The sequence below is a fragment of the Odontesthes bonariensis genome, chromosome 10 (assembly GCF_027942865.1).
Source record: "Odontesthes bonariensis isolate fOdoBon6 chromosome 10, fOdoBon6.hap1, whole genome shotgun sequence".
NCBI classification, from domain to species: Eukaryota; Metazoa; Chordata; class Actinopteri; order Atheriniformes; family Atherinopsidae; genus Odontesthes; species Odontesthes bonariensis.
The window spans coordinates 21,819,902-21,835,847 of NC_134515.1; the positions used below are offsets into that span (position 1 = coordinate 21,819,902).

Sequence of the window (15,946 nt, forward strand, 5' to 3'; positions counted from 1 at the left end):
TATGTTGCTCTAGGTTTACCATGGAACTTGGGTTGTGGAAAGCTACAGCATCCAAAATGTCAACAAGATATAAAAGGCCATAAAAGGCTATCTTTTTATCATAACAATATAACAACGGATTAACACTTTAAAGAACTAAGACAGACGTTTTCAGCAACTAGGAGATAAAGTTTTACATCCCTCTTCGTGTTAAACATGAGGTTGTCTTGCAAACATTAAATAACTAAACACGCTCACACCCTACTTGTCAATAATGATGAACTTAAATATTAGACTACTCATAAAGACACCCATTGAGCCATCCATCCACCCATCCATAAACTGAATTGACTTGAACTTTGTAAATATGTGGGCTCATTCAAATTCTTTACTCTGAAACCATCATGAGAACACCTTTAATGTGGTTGGGTGCGGAAGGTGAACTATAAGAAATATTTGTGAGGACTGCAAGCATTCCCTTCAGCTAAAAGCTACATGAGATGTACTTAGCATTCCTTTATTCCAACCCATAACTCATACTTTCACTTAGATTAGAATACTGGTCATTGACAGTGCGCTGCTAAACACATGCTGATGTAGAGAAATGATTCTGTGAGCTTCTGGCTGTTAGAACTTCAAGGATAAAAGTTGGCCACTCAGCCATTCAACCATCACTGTGGCCCTGACACTTTATATTCACAGACAAAGTTCTATACATCAAAGAATTTCCCCATCCTTCACAGACATCCCACACAGCTTTTAGCCTCCCTCAAGGTCTCTTTCACTGTCATTTTTTTATTGCAATAAATCTTGTAAATCTTGTAAAAGAAGTCCACTGTCAAACCTGCTTCACTACAGGTGAATTAACGCCCAAAATGTGTTCTCACATAAAATAAAAAAAACAAACGAACAATACGACAGTCTGCCAACAGAAAAATTAAAAAATATAGATCAAAGTGCATTTACCATCCCTGAGGAACTGGTATGCAAAGGGTAGCATACTCACAAGGCTGGGAGGGGGTGGAAGAATTTAGACTGCAGTAATTACTGAACCTTTTATCTGCATCTCAGGAATCTTATTATTCAATTACTGGGACCAGATTGCCTACTGTATCTGTTTATGCCATACGTCCCCACAACCCCCCACCCTTAGCCAAGAGTTCGGAAAATTACAAGCATTTGTTCGAAGCATCTTGCTTAAGCCTCAAGCATAAGCTTGTGAAGCAGCAAAGCACTCTGACATACATAAAAAGCTTACAGGACCAACCACATAAAAGGAGTCCACTCCATTGTTCTTATTAAATCCAACCCAAGAATGAGCAAATGGATAGCAGAGAGTATGGGAGGGGGGCTACGGCTATTAATGCAATGTTAATGCATGACATTAAATCCCTGGCATGGACGAGGTCTCTCATGGTGTGCAATATATAGGAAGAGAAAAGCTTACCATCTTTAATCATTGCCCCATTCTGGTTTTATCTGGGGGTTAAATATAGTGTTTTGATGTAGAGTGAAAGGGATGAGACAGAAGGGAGAAAGGAACCCGAGGAGACATCTGTGAGAGTATCGAAAATAGCAGCTTGCGGCAGGTTTTGAGGAGAGCCGGCAGCTTTCAGCAGAGTTCTTTTCTCTCTTAAATGGACAGGACGGCCGACTAATGCTCGACAGTGTAACTACAGATATTCACACACACACACACACACACACACAGGAAGAGATGAGACTGTGGTGAAAAGCGAAAAAGAAAAGTGCAGTCTTCATCACTGTTAAGTACAGTGTAGTGGATGTGGGTGTTGGCCCGGTTAGCAACAGATGGAAGGCAAACCCCTCTAACATATATGACCACAAGTTCCAGCCTATCAACACAGATTCCAAGTGAATTTAGGTGAGTACTCACATATGGATAAACAGAGCAAGTTTAGAAAACACAGAGGGAGAAAGTAAGAGACAGAAGAAAGGGTGGGTAATCTCCTTAGCGCAGCAGGAAGGAGAGATTGCATCATGTCCCTCTATCAAAGGCTGCAGCGTGCTCTGACTGCCGAGTGGCACACAGTGAGTCAGCGAGACCAACCGGTGGGAAACACGCACACACACAAAGCATAACTCGTAACATTTCAAATTACACTTTATCCAAATTTTAATAATAGAGTAGCATCTATTCTTGGTTCTTAGTCAAGTTCTGGTCATTTTGGGGCGTTGCTGAGCATAGCTCCACGCAGCTGTGGATGTCAACCTCACTTCACCGGACCAACAATCTGTGGGCTCATGATTGATACATTCGCATATCTCTGCATATAACTTGTATTTCTTCATGAGGTTTGCATAAAACAATAGTTTGTCTGCCAGAAAGCCTTGACAAGCTCACCCTTTCATTGTATAACACCCCACACAACACATATAAGGATCACAGTTTACAATGAAAATATTTATCATAATCAACTTTAAAAAACAATATCAGAGCCCATTTTCTACACGTAAGGTCACTGAAGTTAATGCTGGAAGGGGACCACAACTCAAGAATAATGCTGGGGACAGGAGTGGCAGAGTACAAATAAAACTCATCCATGTCCTAGTGTCGACGACATTTCTTCACAGGGATCATTTACGTTTTATCCAAACATACTTACACAGTATTCCCAAGTCACAGAGCTGCTGTGAACTCCAAGTTTCTGATTCTCGTTCAATGCACATAGCACAGAGATACACAGCACAGCTACAGCACCAACGTGACTGTGAAACGTCCTCCTGCAGTACCACTCTGCCAGTGGCTCAATTTCATCCGAAACCCATCTCCAGCGTGATCATCTTCAGTTCCTCTCATTACATCCATCTTCGACTTTCCTTTCCACATTGCATCCCTCTCTACTGCCTCTGATATAAGCTGTCCAGCAACCCTGGCAAATGAGATTATTGGGATCCATATAGCCACAGACAACATTACATAACGCAGGCAGAAGGAAAAAGTGATCGTGTGAGCATGTGAGTGTGTGCACGTGTGTGTTTGTGTATTTTGGATTAAGTGTTATCCTTCCACATTTGTAGCAAATGTTGGGTGCGTGGTCAAGTTGTCTGTAAATACGGATTTAGGCTCTGTGAAAAAAAACTCTAAGATGCACACACACACATGCACATGCCTCCCTCTAGTAAAAAAAAACACTAATCTCAGTGTTTTCCACCCACAGGTGGCAGTATTGTCCAAGCCCCCCCCCCCCTAAAATGTACACATCCATCAGCCCCAACAGTGATTCACATACACACACAAACTACCGAATAATGCGCAATTCTCAATAAATTTAAGCACAGAAAGATGCTGACATGTTGATCAAACTGCTGACACACAGAAGCAGTGACAGTGGGCAGAAAATGTTACAACAGTAACATTACAAACCGTAGGGGACGAGCTGTGTACACGAGACAGAGTGGCTGTTTCACTTGATTTTCTTTTTTAGAAGCAAGTAGCCACTTGTAGCAACAAAGTGAGAAATACTGAATAACATGCAAAGGTTTTTTTCAAATTGCATTTTTTTTGCAATCACATTTTAACTGGAGCAGAATTATGTCAGTTAAACTTTTCAAACAACAGTGCTCACCGAGTCTGTATGCGGTTAATCTTATCATAGCGGTTAAAATCATAATGTTCTATCTGCTTTCTGAGTAGTTTTGAGAAATTGGGTTCAAGGTTTTTTCTTTGAGAAAATCAAAAACAATACATAGAATACATCCGTGAAAATGAGAGGCACCCTAATTATATATCAAAAATCTTTGTAAATGTGATTTCAAATGCAATACAACCCTTAAATCTAATCCAACAGTTCACTTTTGGATGACAGTTATAAGATTCTACCTTATATAACTTGAACAAAGCGGAATGCAATCAGTTCACTTGGTTTTTTTTGTGTTCAATGAATGTCTTCTGGAACCTTCTTATGACACGCTGTTGCTTTAAGACAAATAATCTGTTTCTTATTCAAAGATCAGTGATAACTACAGTAGATATTTAAATATTTCTATGTATTTGGTCCACAGCAGAGGTCAATATGGTTTATTCTGAAACACTTTATTCCAGGAATCATTTAAGTCTCTTTTGGGGTTTTCAGCTGCCAGCTACCATAATAAATATTGGCAGGAATTTGTTCCACTTAATGAAAATTACATTGTAAGCAAATAAAATCTGTATTGGGTAAGAAAATGTCCCAGCAAGTAAGTAGTGCAGTAGGTCAGAGTAAAAGCAGAATAATTATTCTATACCAGAAATGCTGACTCTGACACATCAAAAATAACTTCTCTTAGAAGAAAAGAAAACTGCAATTAAAATTAAGTTTTTTTTATGCAACTTAGATCCAAAAGAAGGTGGCAAGAATAAATGTCAAAATATTAACGGTTGACTCTGAATGCCAAAACACTTTCATTAGCTGACTAGCATGATGGCTAAAATGAAAACAATAAACAACACCTCTACATTTAGATTGGCAATTAAAAAAAACTAATCGATCAATGAAATCCTCAATCATCACATTTATCACAAACACCTTACAAGACATTTTTAAAATCTCAACAGGTTTGTATCTTCTCGGTTCCTTTTCCTGTTTTCACTAAGCATTGCAGTGACAAAGGTTGTTTGTTGTGCTGATTTCCTAACATTAGAAATGCTATAGAAACAGCTCAACAAAGTCCATAAATGCATGCCACGTCAAAAGAAGCAGCCCATCTAATGTGGGGAGAAGAAAAAAGTTATCATAGAATAAAATTACTGAGCGTGAATAACTCAGTTTTGTCAAAAATGTCAGACAGAACCTTTTTCATTTCAAGGTGACAGTTATCTGATCATTCTTGGGCAGCTTTCAGCTGCCTCAGTCAGTTCTCATTCCACTCATGTGAGTGGAACAGCATTGGGCTGTGCCGAACTGAGTCTGCTGCTTCTCTTTGTAAATATTCCTTGAAGTGGAAAGTTGTGAAAAGTTTAACTTCTCAAGCAGCAGCGGAGGCACCATAAGTGACCGCATGACTGATTGTCACTATAATTCCATGGTAAAACGTCAGGCACACCCAGCGCCGAGTGCTAACCCATAATGTCCTTGTGAATCATGTCTTACGGCTTCATTGCACTGCATGCAGTCGGGTGCTGCTGTTTAAAGGAAAGTTCATTTATACACGTGCATTAAACAATGAATAGTGTCTTCTTAAGCAAAACTAAGCAATGCTATAAAGAGACAACATGGTCTATAATGGTACCCAGAGTACTGAGAAATTGAATATTCCGTTTTTTGATGTTTCTTTGTGTGCTTACGGGTATGCCAGCGTGTGTGTTTGTGTGTGTGCGTGCATGTGTGTGTGTGTTCATATACCCAGAGATCCAGTCCTGTGCAGGCTCAGAAAGGCTCTGTCTCTTTCCAGCCCCCCACCTGGCTCTCTGCGCAGGGCGGTACGGCCCAGATGACCAGCATATTGACGCAGGAAGGAGGGAGCACTATGGGAGGCAGGAGGGTGCACAGAGCACACCACCACGGGCACTGAGATACACAAAGCACACAGGCAGCCGGAGAAAGGGGCAAAAAGAGAGCAGAAAGAGAAAAGAATGGCAGAGAAGGGGGGAAGAAAATTAAGGAAGGGCAGCAGGTTGAAAGAAAGGGCCAAAAGCAAGAAGAACGTTATGAGTATAAAGGAAAAGGAGAGGGGGTAGAAGTACAAGATGAGAGAAACAGAGAAAGAGAAAGAGGAGTAAAAGACGATATAAAGTCACACAGAGACCAGACACAGAAAGGTAGCAGAACATGTGGGAATAGTACAATATGTAGTAGTTATATGTTTCATAAATCAAAGGCAGGGGATGCATACAGTTGTTGTCTTTATGTTAGAGGAAAATGGAACAGCTGCGGCACACACAGCAATGGAAAGTGAAATGGAAAGTGTATGAGGTTGCACGGTTAAAAATATGTTGAGTCACACGTGATGAAGAAAGATTACAAAGAGCAGAGAGGAACATAGGCAGACATGCACACAGGAAAGAAGCACACAAACAGAAGAAAACAGGCCACAGACGTATGGGAACGATGAGCCGCAAAACACGGTTTAGCCGACTGTAGCCACTGATGAGAGTTATGGATAATCATCTGCTCACTGGGTTTTCCAAAAAAGAATCCCACAACTTCAAAATGTGTCGAAATGTTAGCACTGTAAACATGCATGCGTCATCCCTTATATTTCAGAATCATTAGCAATAATTAATCTCTTTTTGTAGAATGTGGACCCCCTCTTATCTTTCAAATAATCCTCCATTTACTCCACATCACACCTGAAATTCCACTGTGATCATGAAGGATTATGGTTTAGTGTTCCCATAAAGTCCTCACATGATTCCCTCCCAGTCTCGCTTGCAGTTTAACAAGTTTAAGTCCACTAAGAATACTGTAGAATAACAGACTCGAATTCAGACATTGCCTCACATTAGCACTTTGAAAAAGGTGAGAAATATTTTCACCTTTTTCTGCATAATCTGACCGAAATATCCACGTATGAGTCTCTCTCTGTGCGTGAGTGTTTGTGCGCATGTGTGTGTGTGTGTGTGTGTGTGTGTGTGTGCAAGGTGGTGATACAGCGAAGAAAAGTGGAAATAGAATATGGTGATGTAGAGCGTTTGTTAAAGTTTAATGTCCCTCTTCTCTACATCACTTCCTCCACCCCTCTCCTTCCTTCACCAGCTGCCTGTGCTCTCTGACACTAAAGACTAAAGAGAGGGATGTAAAAATAGCAGGAATAGTAGGGAGATGGCAGGGAGGAAAATTAATCAGGGAGAGGTGCGGATGCTGCAGCCCTGGATCTGGAATAGCAACAAGGAGTAAACATCATCACTCCTTGAATCCACAACAAACAGAAAAAAAACCCCACCAAACTAGCCGTAATTTAACAATAGCTCTGTTCTTGTTTTCTGTTTTTTTCTCTGAGTCGGGAGGCAGAGGCAAGCCATCATCCCGACAGAAAACGATGCGAGCGCTCATAAAGATGATCAAATTTGTCTCTGTGCTGGGTCTCAGATTTATCTGACGTTGGACCTGTAATCCTTTAAGATACCCAGCAGATGGCACCCAGAGTTTCAAACAATGACACTGCTTCCCTCACTTTGTTCTAGAAACTGAGACATTAGTTATGGTCAAACAGTCAGAAAAAAATGACCTCCCACAGTCTTCTTCAAAGCACTTTCCCTGCCTCACAAACACAAGTTTTAGCATTTTGCAGCCACTTGTTGGGAAGATCTTAGCTGTCAGCTGCTTTTAGTTGTGTCAGTGCTGTTGCTGGTCCTTTAGCTTTGCTCTGCTATAGAAAGACAGAAGTCAAAGTGGACAAAGATGTGCTTTGTAAGTGAAACTAAGCAAGATAATAAAGTTTATCCACTGCAGCTGTTGTCCATTCTTTTAAACTGTGCTTTTTCTCTTTAGTATTCATCTGGGCTTTTTGTCATGAAATCAGTGGTTGTCTGCCCATCCTAACTGGCTTGAGCAACCTCTCAACCAAACATTATTCAATCGCTGCATAGCATCATTAGCCAAAGTATTAAGGCAACTCACCCTCCAGTCCTCCTTTATTTAAATGAAGTCCGGTAAGTACATAGCATTTAAAATAATTGAGCATTGTTTTTACTGTGGTGGTTGGAAAGAATGGTGGGACAGAATTGTCGATTTTTCTCTCATTGGGGATGCTCCAGTGGTTCCTATTCCAAATGAGTTTATAAAAGACATGTTTCTATAGCATTTAGACAATTTAACCGGCTCTCATTTTGGCTGCCACTAAGATACGTCCAGGTTATCTCACTTAGCTAGAAACATGCCAGAGAGAGGAAGATTAATGAAAACAATATTGTATCTGGATCACCAAAAAACTTGGGGAAGTCAAATTTCCACCATATGCCACTTTTTAGTCTTGGTGACAAGTGAAGTTAATTGCGTTTAAGCTGAAGATGAGATAAAGACAGTGACAGACAGCATGGCTACAGCAAATTGAAAGCCCAGGTGAAACTTTCTCTGTATGTGTGTCAGTTTTACGTACATATTTTGGAATAACAGATGCATGCATATGTGCAAGTTGCACAATAAATACATTATCTCTGAAAATGAATTATTGTAAGAGAAGGACAGCACAATATCTGCTGCCTTAGTTTTGAATAAGTCTTATGCATCTACTGGGGTGACCCAGGAAGCAGCAAAATATTACATTAAAAAAGCATACAGACGCAACATTACAGTAATTGATGCCTCTTTCTGAAAAAAAGTCTCCAAATGAAATTGTTAGGTCTTGAACTGTTAGAGAACATGAACATTTCATCTTCACCAACTGGTTTCCGTGTGGGAAGACACAGCCCTAACTAATCACTGAGTAACTGCAGGGTATTTATGGAGGCCACATGATAACTTTTGAACATAATAGCGTCACATGCTGCATTTCTGCCTTTTCTAAAGCTTCTTTAATTATCCTTACAGAAAACTGTTCCTGTATACTGTGGCATGGCTTGAATATACCTCGACTAAAATATGTGCTGGCATAAAGTTAAAGATGACACATTAATCAAATAGTTTATGTAAAATCATTAGAATTTCTTATTTACAATGTTTAGAGTTTGAAAATGTCGTTTTCTTCAGCTTCTTCTCTAATATTTAATTGAACCCACTCCTCCTCCTGCCATTGAAAACTTTTCTGTAGCACTCATGGCAACGGAAGTCAACAGAAATATCAATCCAACATCATCCCTAACAGTTTTAGAGGTGCTCTTTTACTTTCATTTTGCACCTGTTTTCTCCAAACATAACTTTGCCTTCATTAGTTGGCATCACTTGTTTCCAAAATACATGAGGCTTGTTTCATTTGCACACTTCTGGTGTTGAATTTTGAGGCGAGGGTGGAGGAAAACCTTCATCATCATCATCCTCTGATGATTCTTCAATGGAGAGGATATTTCTGTAGGTGTGGGTGCACAGTGAAATGGAACACCAACATTTCAGAGGCTGCTAAATAGTTCTCAAAGTCTTTTGCATACAAACGTGGAGTTTTGCATGACTTTTCTAGCAGTTATTCAACATTTTTCTTAAACTTCCAGACTTCAAATTGACCTCAACCATTCCTGTTAACAGACATCTTTAAATACAATATAAAATTAAAACAATGTTATTTTAATCCAATTGAGTTTTATTTCTATAGCACCAATTCACAACAAATGTCATTTGTGATTATCCGAAAAGGTATTTCTATTTTCTCATGGCTTTCTCCAGTTTAGTGGGCTTTGATTATTTCAATTTTTTAAGTGCTAGGCAGCTTAGAGGAGCCCACGCTTGATGATTAACGAGACGAGGTTTGAGGGTTTTATCCAAAGCTTTGAAATTTGCATCACTGGGCCTTACCTCATCATTACTGTGTAGAAGCTACAGTCCTAACAGGCTAATTACAGTCTGATACCTCTGTAAACGTTGACTGAGAACTCAAATTTCTTTCGAAGCCCGGACCTTTTTATAGTGCTTCTTTCCTTTTTATCGTTAGAAAATTGTATGAAGCATCATTTTGTACAATTTTGCAAATAATGTGTCATCTTTTACTTTATCCCTTCAGGTCGGTTCAGATCAGCTCCTCTTCTAGTCACTGAAAACATTTTTGACCAGCCCAAACTTTAGCGTGCAAGTGGTTGCACATAAGGCCTACTATGTATTCTAAATGTGTATTGCACACATTTTTATTAAAAAATGTGGTTGTTTTCCATAATGAAAAATATGTCCCCTCACACATGCTCTGCTTGGTTATACATGTGTGAATGAACATGTCTCACCGTTGTCTCTGGCCGCGGCTGGCTCATCCAAAGCCATCTGTTCTGCAAGTTCAGACAGCGAGTCATCGACGGGCCGAGCGCTGCGTAGAGACATGGACAGTCTCCGCTTGATTATCTTCATCCTGTCCATTTTCTCAACTGCACCACTGGGGCCCAAAGGCCTAAGTAGGGGGGAAAAAAAACACCAGCAGCGTTATCATTATCATCAAGTACACAACAAGCACAACTCAAACATCATAATCAGGGCCATGTCTCTCATTAGAAGCAGCAACAGCTATGTCCACACCACCTTGTTAGTCTTCACTGTACATTGTACAGCGCATTTTCTAAAGTTCTTTGGGTTCCCGATGATTGTGTTTGCTCACGCAGCGTGTGTTCTCATTGTTATGTGTCCCAAGTGCAAACACTGCAGAATAAAAGACAAAGAATGAGAGACAGACAAACCCAGGGAGCCAGAGAGAGCGAGAGGGAAAGAGAACAACAAACAAAAATATACATGCAAATGGCTGACTGTGCAGCTCCTCGGAGATTTTAGACAAGAGCAGCTTTCCCAAATGAGTTGGCATTGACACACATTGACACTGACTGTTACATCCACTACCCATACTGAATCCAGGGGATACAAACTACAGGTTGAAGTAGTTCAAAGCCAAATGCTATTTACAGCACAAGTGCTATTTTAGGTCTGTTCCTAAGAGGTCCAATCCAAGCTGGTGTCCATGTGACCACAACCAAACTATGATGGAAAACTGGTTTCAAAGACTTCATGGTATATTATATATGCAGCTGCAGCAGAGCAAAGTAGCACATCCTTGAAATAATTTGGGGTGAGCATATACACTGTTTCTCCAGCTAAGTGCCCTATATATTGAGTGTGTTCAGTGATGACCTAACTACAAGATAGTGTATTTGTGTTTAGCATCACAAAGCTTTCAAAAGTTCTTTAGAGTGCCCTTCAGCAGATACTTAATATCTGCTTTTTAAGGAGTGTACAGTATAAGTGTCTTTGTACATGCGCCTTTTCATGTGCGTAAGTCACTTTGTTTGTCATGGTCCTCAACACTCTGCTTCATGGCCTGAAGGTAGAGGCAGCTATGGCAGAGTATTTCTGTCTCCGTTCCACTTCCTGCTCCTTCTATCTAACCCATAAGGTCTCTGGAACTGACGTGCACAAGCGCACACACAGAAATACGCACCAATATATTTCGCACCCACTGCCTTTCTCTTTGTGTCCATCGTTGGGAGGCTCCAACAAAAGCCATTCATCCTTCCAGGGTCTCAGTCTTTCAGGCCTATTACAGACAACTAGTGCTCCAGGGGAATTCAAACATCCTCACTCAGGCCAACTGTCCCATCTCCACCAAAAGATGTGAGAATAACCACTGTGCCTCTGTCAGATCAGATGGGTTTGTTCAGATGTCTTTCTCAGAGACAAGAGAAAAGTTGAAGAAGGGAACAACAGAGCAAGAAGAGAGCAGCTCTCCTTTATTTCACATCGCCCCTTACAAACCTTCCTCCCCCCTCATCTGCATATTTTCCAAGACTTCATTAGGGAAGAATTATTCTATAGGGGAGAAGACCTTCTGAATGCAGCTATCATATGCATATTTTCAGGAAAAACTGTGTCACAAAGTAGGAAACGGCTAGTCTGCTTATTACCTAGTTAATACATAGCAATCTTATCAATACACACTTAAACTCATATCCAGGGATGCACGCACACACACAGCCACACAATAATAACTAATTTCACAGTCTAAATCCTATCGGAGTTGAGCCAACACCAACGGTAATGGGAGTCTCATTTCCCAGAGGAAAAAACACTTCAGGATGCGACAATATATTACATATATAGTTGAGATTATGATATGAGGATTTTAAAGTCCCTATTTAACTTCAACACAGAACAGAAAAACAGCATGCACTTTAGGAAACATTTACTTACTTTTCTATAAATTCTTTATGAAGTGGCAGAAACACCTACAAACTTTTAGTATGATACTGCATCTCTAAAGGATGTCCATTTCTTTCTGACATCAGCCCGAAAAGGCTTTTACTTAGCTTGCGTCCCCGTTTTGCTGTAGAATTCACATTTCTTTTAGTTGAACTAGTAGTTGGAAAGCTTTACCTTTGTGTGGTGTTTACACAGAGGGCGTTCGGGCACCTTTACAAAAAGTTTCAGGAAATGAGGTGTTATAAATGTAAGCAGAATGTTGCGGCTCGTCTGGCGCAGATGGACTTTGGAGTGTGAAGAGATTGGCAGAGGCACATCGGTGAGTGGGATGAGACATGTGGCTCCAGGCTGCAACATGTGCAAGCCACACTAAGCAGACACTTGGCAAACCACGAATGACTTTAAGACATTGCTCCCACTAAACAGAGGGACACACAACATGTGATGGAGGCTGCACTCACTCCGTGAGACATTCTAGGGCAGCATTCTGTTGCTTCAGTTGCATTTCAACACAACGCCTTGATACACAAGGATTATAATATGGGCTGTCAATTAAAGTGACACGTAAGAGTAAAGGAATTAAACCTCTTCTAGTCATCTGGGTCTGTTAGCGTCCTGTGAGCACGTGCATGTGCAGGTTGGCTGCACGGATGTGGTAGCTTGGAGGTGAGGTGAAGCGACACACCCCTGAGGAGGACAGAGGAGGAGCGCAGTCTGATTTATTCAAGACACACACCATTTGGGTTGCTAGGTTACAAGCCTGGGCTGGAACCACAGATTGTGTCTCTGAGGTGAAGAGAAGAAGAAGAAAAGAGACTGAGAGCTAAGAATTAACAATTCACATCTCTCAATAGCTGTCCCGCATGCCAACACACACACTCAAACATGCTCATATCAGCTTTCAAAACTTCCACCCCTCTAGTTCTTAAGACTACACAAAGCACTGCATCATGCAATCCTTGCCAGCCTCTCTCTGGGATTCCTCTGCCAATTAAATCCCTTTCGGTAAGCAAAAGAATGAATGGACCTAAGGTATGTGTGTGTGTGCCGAGCACAACCGCACAAGCTTTAAATGACACGGTCACTTTTCAGACAAACTAATGTTTTTTGACAGCTTTTGTTTCAAAGGTCACATTTGGTTTCAGCCATATTGTCTTACATCTTTCACCTCTCTTTATTTCCCTTTCATTACAAACAAACAAGCATTCTTCTGCATTTCCCTGACACATGAATCATACGCATGCTTGCACACACATGCAATGTGGCAGAGTAGGACGGGCACTCAGTGGCACTCAAAACACTGCTTTTGCGCAGCAGCCTGAGGATGCATGAGTAATGCACAAGTCTGCCCAACTACAGAATCCCACACACATAACCAGATAATCCACAAAATAGTCCACTCTTCTTCTAAACCTGGTGGCTTCTCCTGAGCATCTCTTCCACAACTTAACCTGAACATCCAAAGTTGGATGAAAAGAGGAAATAATGGAAGGAAGATGAATGAACAAGCAGAAGAACCATAGTCAAAACCAATCTCATGCTGCGAAATGCCATTTTTCCACCACAACAAGAGAGAAAGATAGTTGTGTCTGGCTCCAAGATTGTGGTCGCGCCTGGCTCGCGTGGATTGGACGAAGAACAAGCACTGTAGCAATGAAAATCACAACAGTAGGAATAATTTTGCATTGCATAAGTGGCAGCTGTATGGACCACATGGAGAAAAACTCAAACCTCTGTTTAGTGCAGTAACCTGTCTTCCACTGTTACTTATTACTTCATCCACCTGTACTGAACACAGTCCTGTCAATTTCACAGCAACTGTGAGTAGAAAGCACAGATCTTCACCCTTTAGAGTTCATAAAGCTAGTTCTGTCAGACATCACATCATCAGTAAACACCACTGACCCTTTATCCATCCAAAGTTCTTGCTTTGTAGCAAAGTCTATTCTGGTCTTTGAGTGTTTTGCCTATTGAGGTAAATCCTTTGTATTTACATCCATGACAGCGTTTCTTGATGGCAGACTTTGACAATGCTGCGCCGACACCTCCGAGCAGTGCTCTTTAAAGTGGGGCTTTCTTCAATAAGGAGAGAGTTGTTGTCATCTTCTGTTGTCGTCGAGGCCTTTTTGTGTCGATGAACCGGCCTGTGCTTCTTTTTAAGAATGTAAAAAATAGTTGACTTTGTTACTCCAGAGGTGTCTGCTCCCCACAACAAGCAAATGTGACGTGTGGAGCAATCTCCAGACCTTTATAGCTGCAGCCCCTTAAAGCACAATAATAATTTACATACATCACACATCACAATCATCATTAGCCTACTGTCACCAAGACACAACTGTAAGAAATTGTAAAGCTCAGTGATGTAAGTGACTTGATGTACAGCTAATGTCCATTCAAAAGGATGCTGCCCGTGCAACTGCACACAAAAAGTAAGAATGTCCGTGCAAAGGTCCTGACACCTTGTTTGGCTGCAATAAAGAACTGTTGCCCTGATTCCAGTATATCCCATCACTGTGTATACGGATTATTATTGTTTAGGGGAGATTAGTTTGATATTTTAGTCGTGGTGCATCACAAGGGCGAAGGAACTGACAGAGGCGCATGCAATCTAGGCATCCCACAGTGAGATTTAGCTAAATAATTTACCACTAAATGATACTCCCAACTCGCAGAGCTTAAATCGAATGCCCTGAGACATGTCCGGATGCATACACCGCTCAGACGATTTGACGTTTGTACACAGAAATGCAGGAGGCTATCGACAGCACTGCGTGACCCGCAGCACTGGACTGCCCGTAGTATAAACTGACGAGCGCAAGTCCAGACGAGAATCGAGCTAAGTAGACACGACCAGAGGCAGCGCGCACATTAGTGGGAAGCAAACCGGACGAAAAATCCCGCGGGACACAAACCAAACACACGGCGCTCGACGCCAGGCCTGGCTGAGAGAGATTCCTCTACCTTTCAGGCCTTTTGCGTTTGAGGTCAGTTCCTCTCTCCCCGTGTTTTCCTGACGCGAGTATCCGGGAGGAGGAGAATCGGGCAGGGCAAAGAAAAGTTGCACAGCCGCCCGGCGGGTTCAGAAACTCCGTGGAAACAGGAGCTGGAGGCAATCTCAGAGACTATCCCGACGCTTCGGTGTATTTTACGCGCGACGGGACACGAAAATTGTCGCAGAATTACAAACGCATTGTGAATGCACTTTGATTCGGATTGGACTCTCGTGCCTGTATCGCCATTTATCGACTCAATCTGCCCCGTTGTGGCTTTAATGTTCCCCGCGTCATTCCACGAAGAGTCCCAGTCAGAGTGTTCACGTCAGTTCCAAATAGACGCTCCTTTGCGGGATGTTACACGTAAAATGCGTCTTATTTCGGCGAGTCCAAAAATAAGCACACCTGCAATGTCAAGTGGTAGGACAATCGGGGTTTCGGTGCTTGTTATTCCAACATTATCATTACAGGAGTGAAGACAGGTCGATCATAAACCAAACATACCGCTGCCACCGACCTGCTAGTGTTCCTGCTGAAGAAGACTATTGTTCCACTTGTGTGTGGTAATCCGGGCAGCACGCTGGGATGAAGCCACTGCGACAAGTTCCTCCAACAACTTCGCCGTAAAACACACCAGATTGAGTGGCCACCCGTCAGATATCGCTCATCCCAGTGTTGCACGGCATGTCGCGGTGTCCTGTCGTCGGACAAAGTGCATTGCTGACCTGTAATAAAACATTATTTGTGGCAACTTTCGCTTATAACCACTGCCGTCCCGTCCCGTGATGATCAGCCATATCGCTGCCGCTGTGTGGATCCCAAGTGGAAGCAGTGGCGTGATCCCGGAAAGCACCGCAAGGGGTGTGTGTGTGTGTGTGTCCGTGTGCGTATCAGACCATTTGACATCCACCCCCACTTCCAACAGCCCCCGTGTAAAATGTGAGGTCAGATAAAATCTTTTTTTTTTTTTTTTTGGAGGGGGCATCGTCACAGGGGAAATTATCTTTCATTATCCATTCCCTTTTCACAATGCAGTTCAGAGAAAACTCCCATAAATGATGCATGGAAATTATGGGTGTTAAGCATGATCCAACAGGAGAAAACACAGTAGCTGCCAAGTTTCGGTTTGCCCGTCAAAGCAAACCAACCTAAGATTACAAAAAAAAGGAGTGGGTTTCATATTCTGATACAATAGATCAACTTTACTGGCCAACC

At 41.8% G+C, this 15,946-nt stretch overlaps 1 protein-coding gene across 9 annotated transcripts in view; it reads right to left on the minus strand.

The window, feature by feature from the left end:
* Positions 1-15,573, minus strand: part of LOC142390969 (cyclin-dependent kinase 17-like) — a 40,912-nt gene extending 25,339 nt beyond the window's left edge. For 4 of the 9 annotated variants that reach the window (XR_012770506.1, XR_012770505.1, XM_075476877.1 and 1 more), the window contains exons 1-3: positions 15,249-15,572; positions 9,785-9,945; positions 5,325-5,489 (exon numbers count right to left, since the gene is read on the minus strand). Coding sequence is in view for 7 of the 9 variants with exons in the window: in XM_075476877.1 (XP_075332992.1) it covers positions 5,325-5,489; positions 9,785-9,914 (295 nt within the window). In the remaining 2 variants the exon portion in view is untranslated. Of the gene's footprint in view, positions 1-5,324; positions 5,490-9,784; positions 9,946-12,323; positions 13,304-13,643; positions 15,043-15,235 lie in introns of those variants that run through there. The other 5 variants (XM_075476875.1, XM_075476876.1, XM_075476874.1 and 2 more) reach the window with 5 other exon arrangements.
* Between the last annotated feature and the right edge of the window lie 373 nt (positions 15,574-15,946).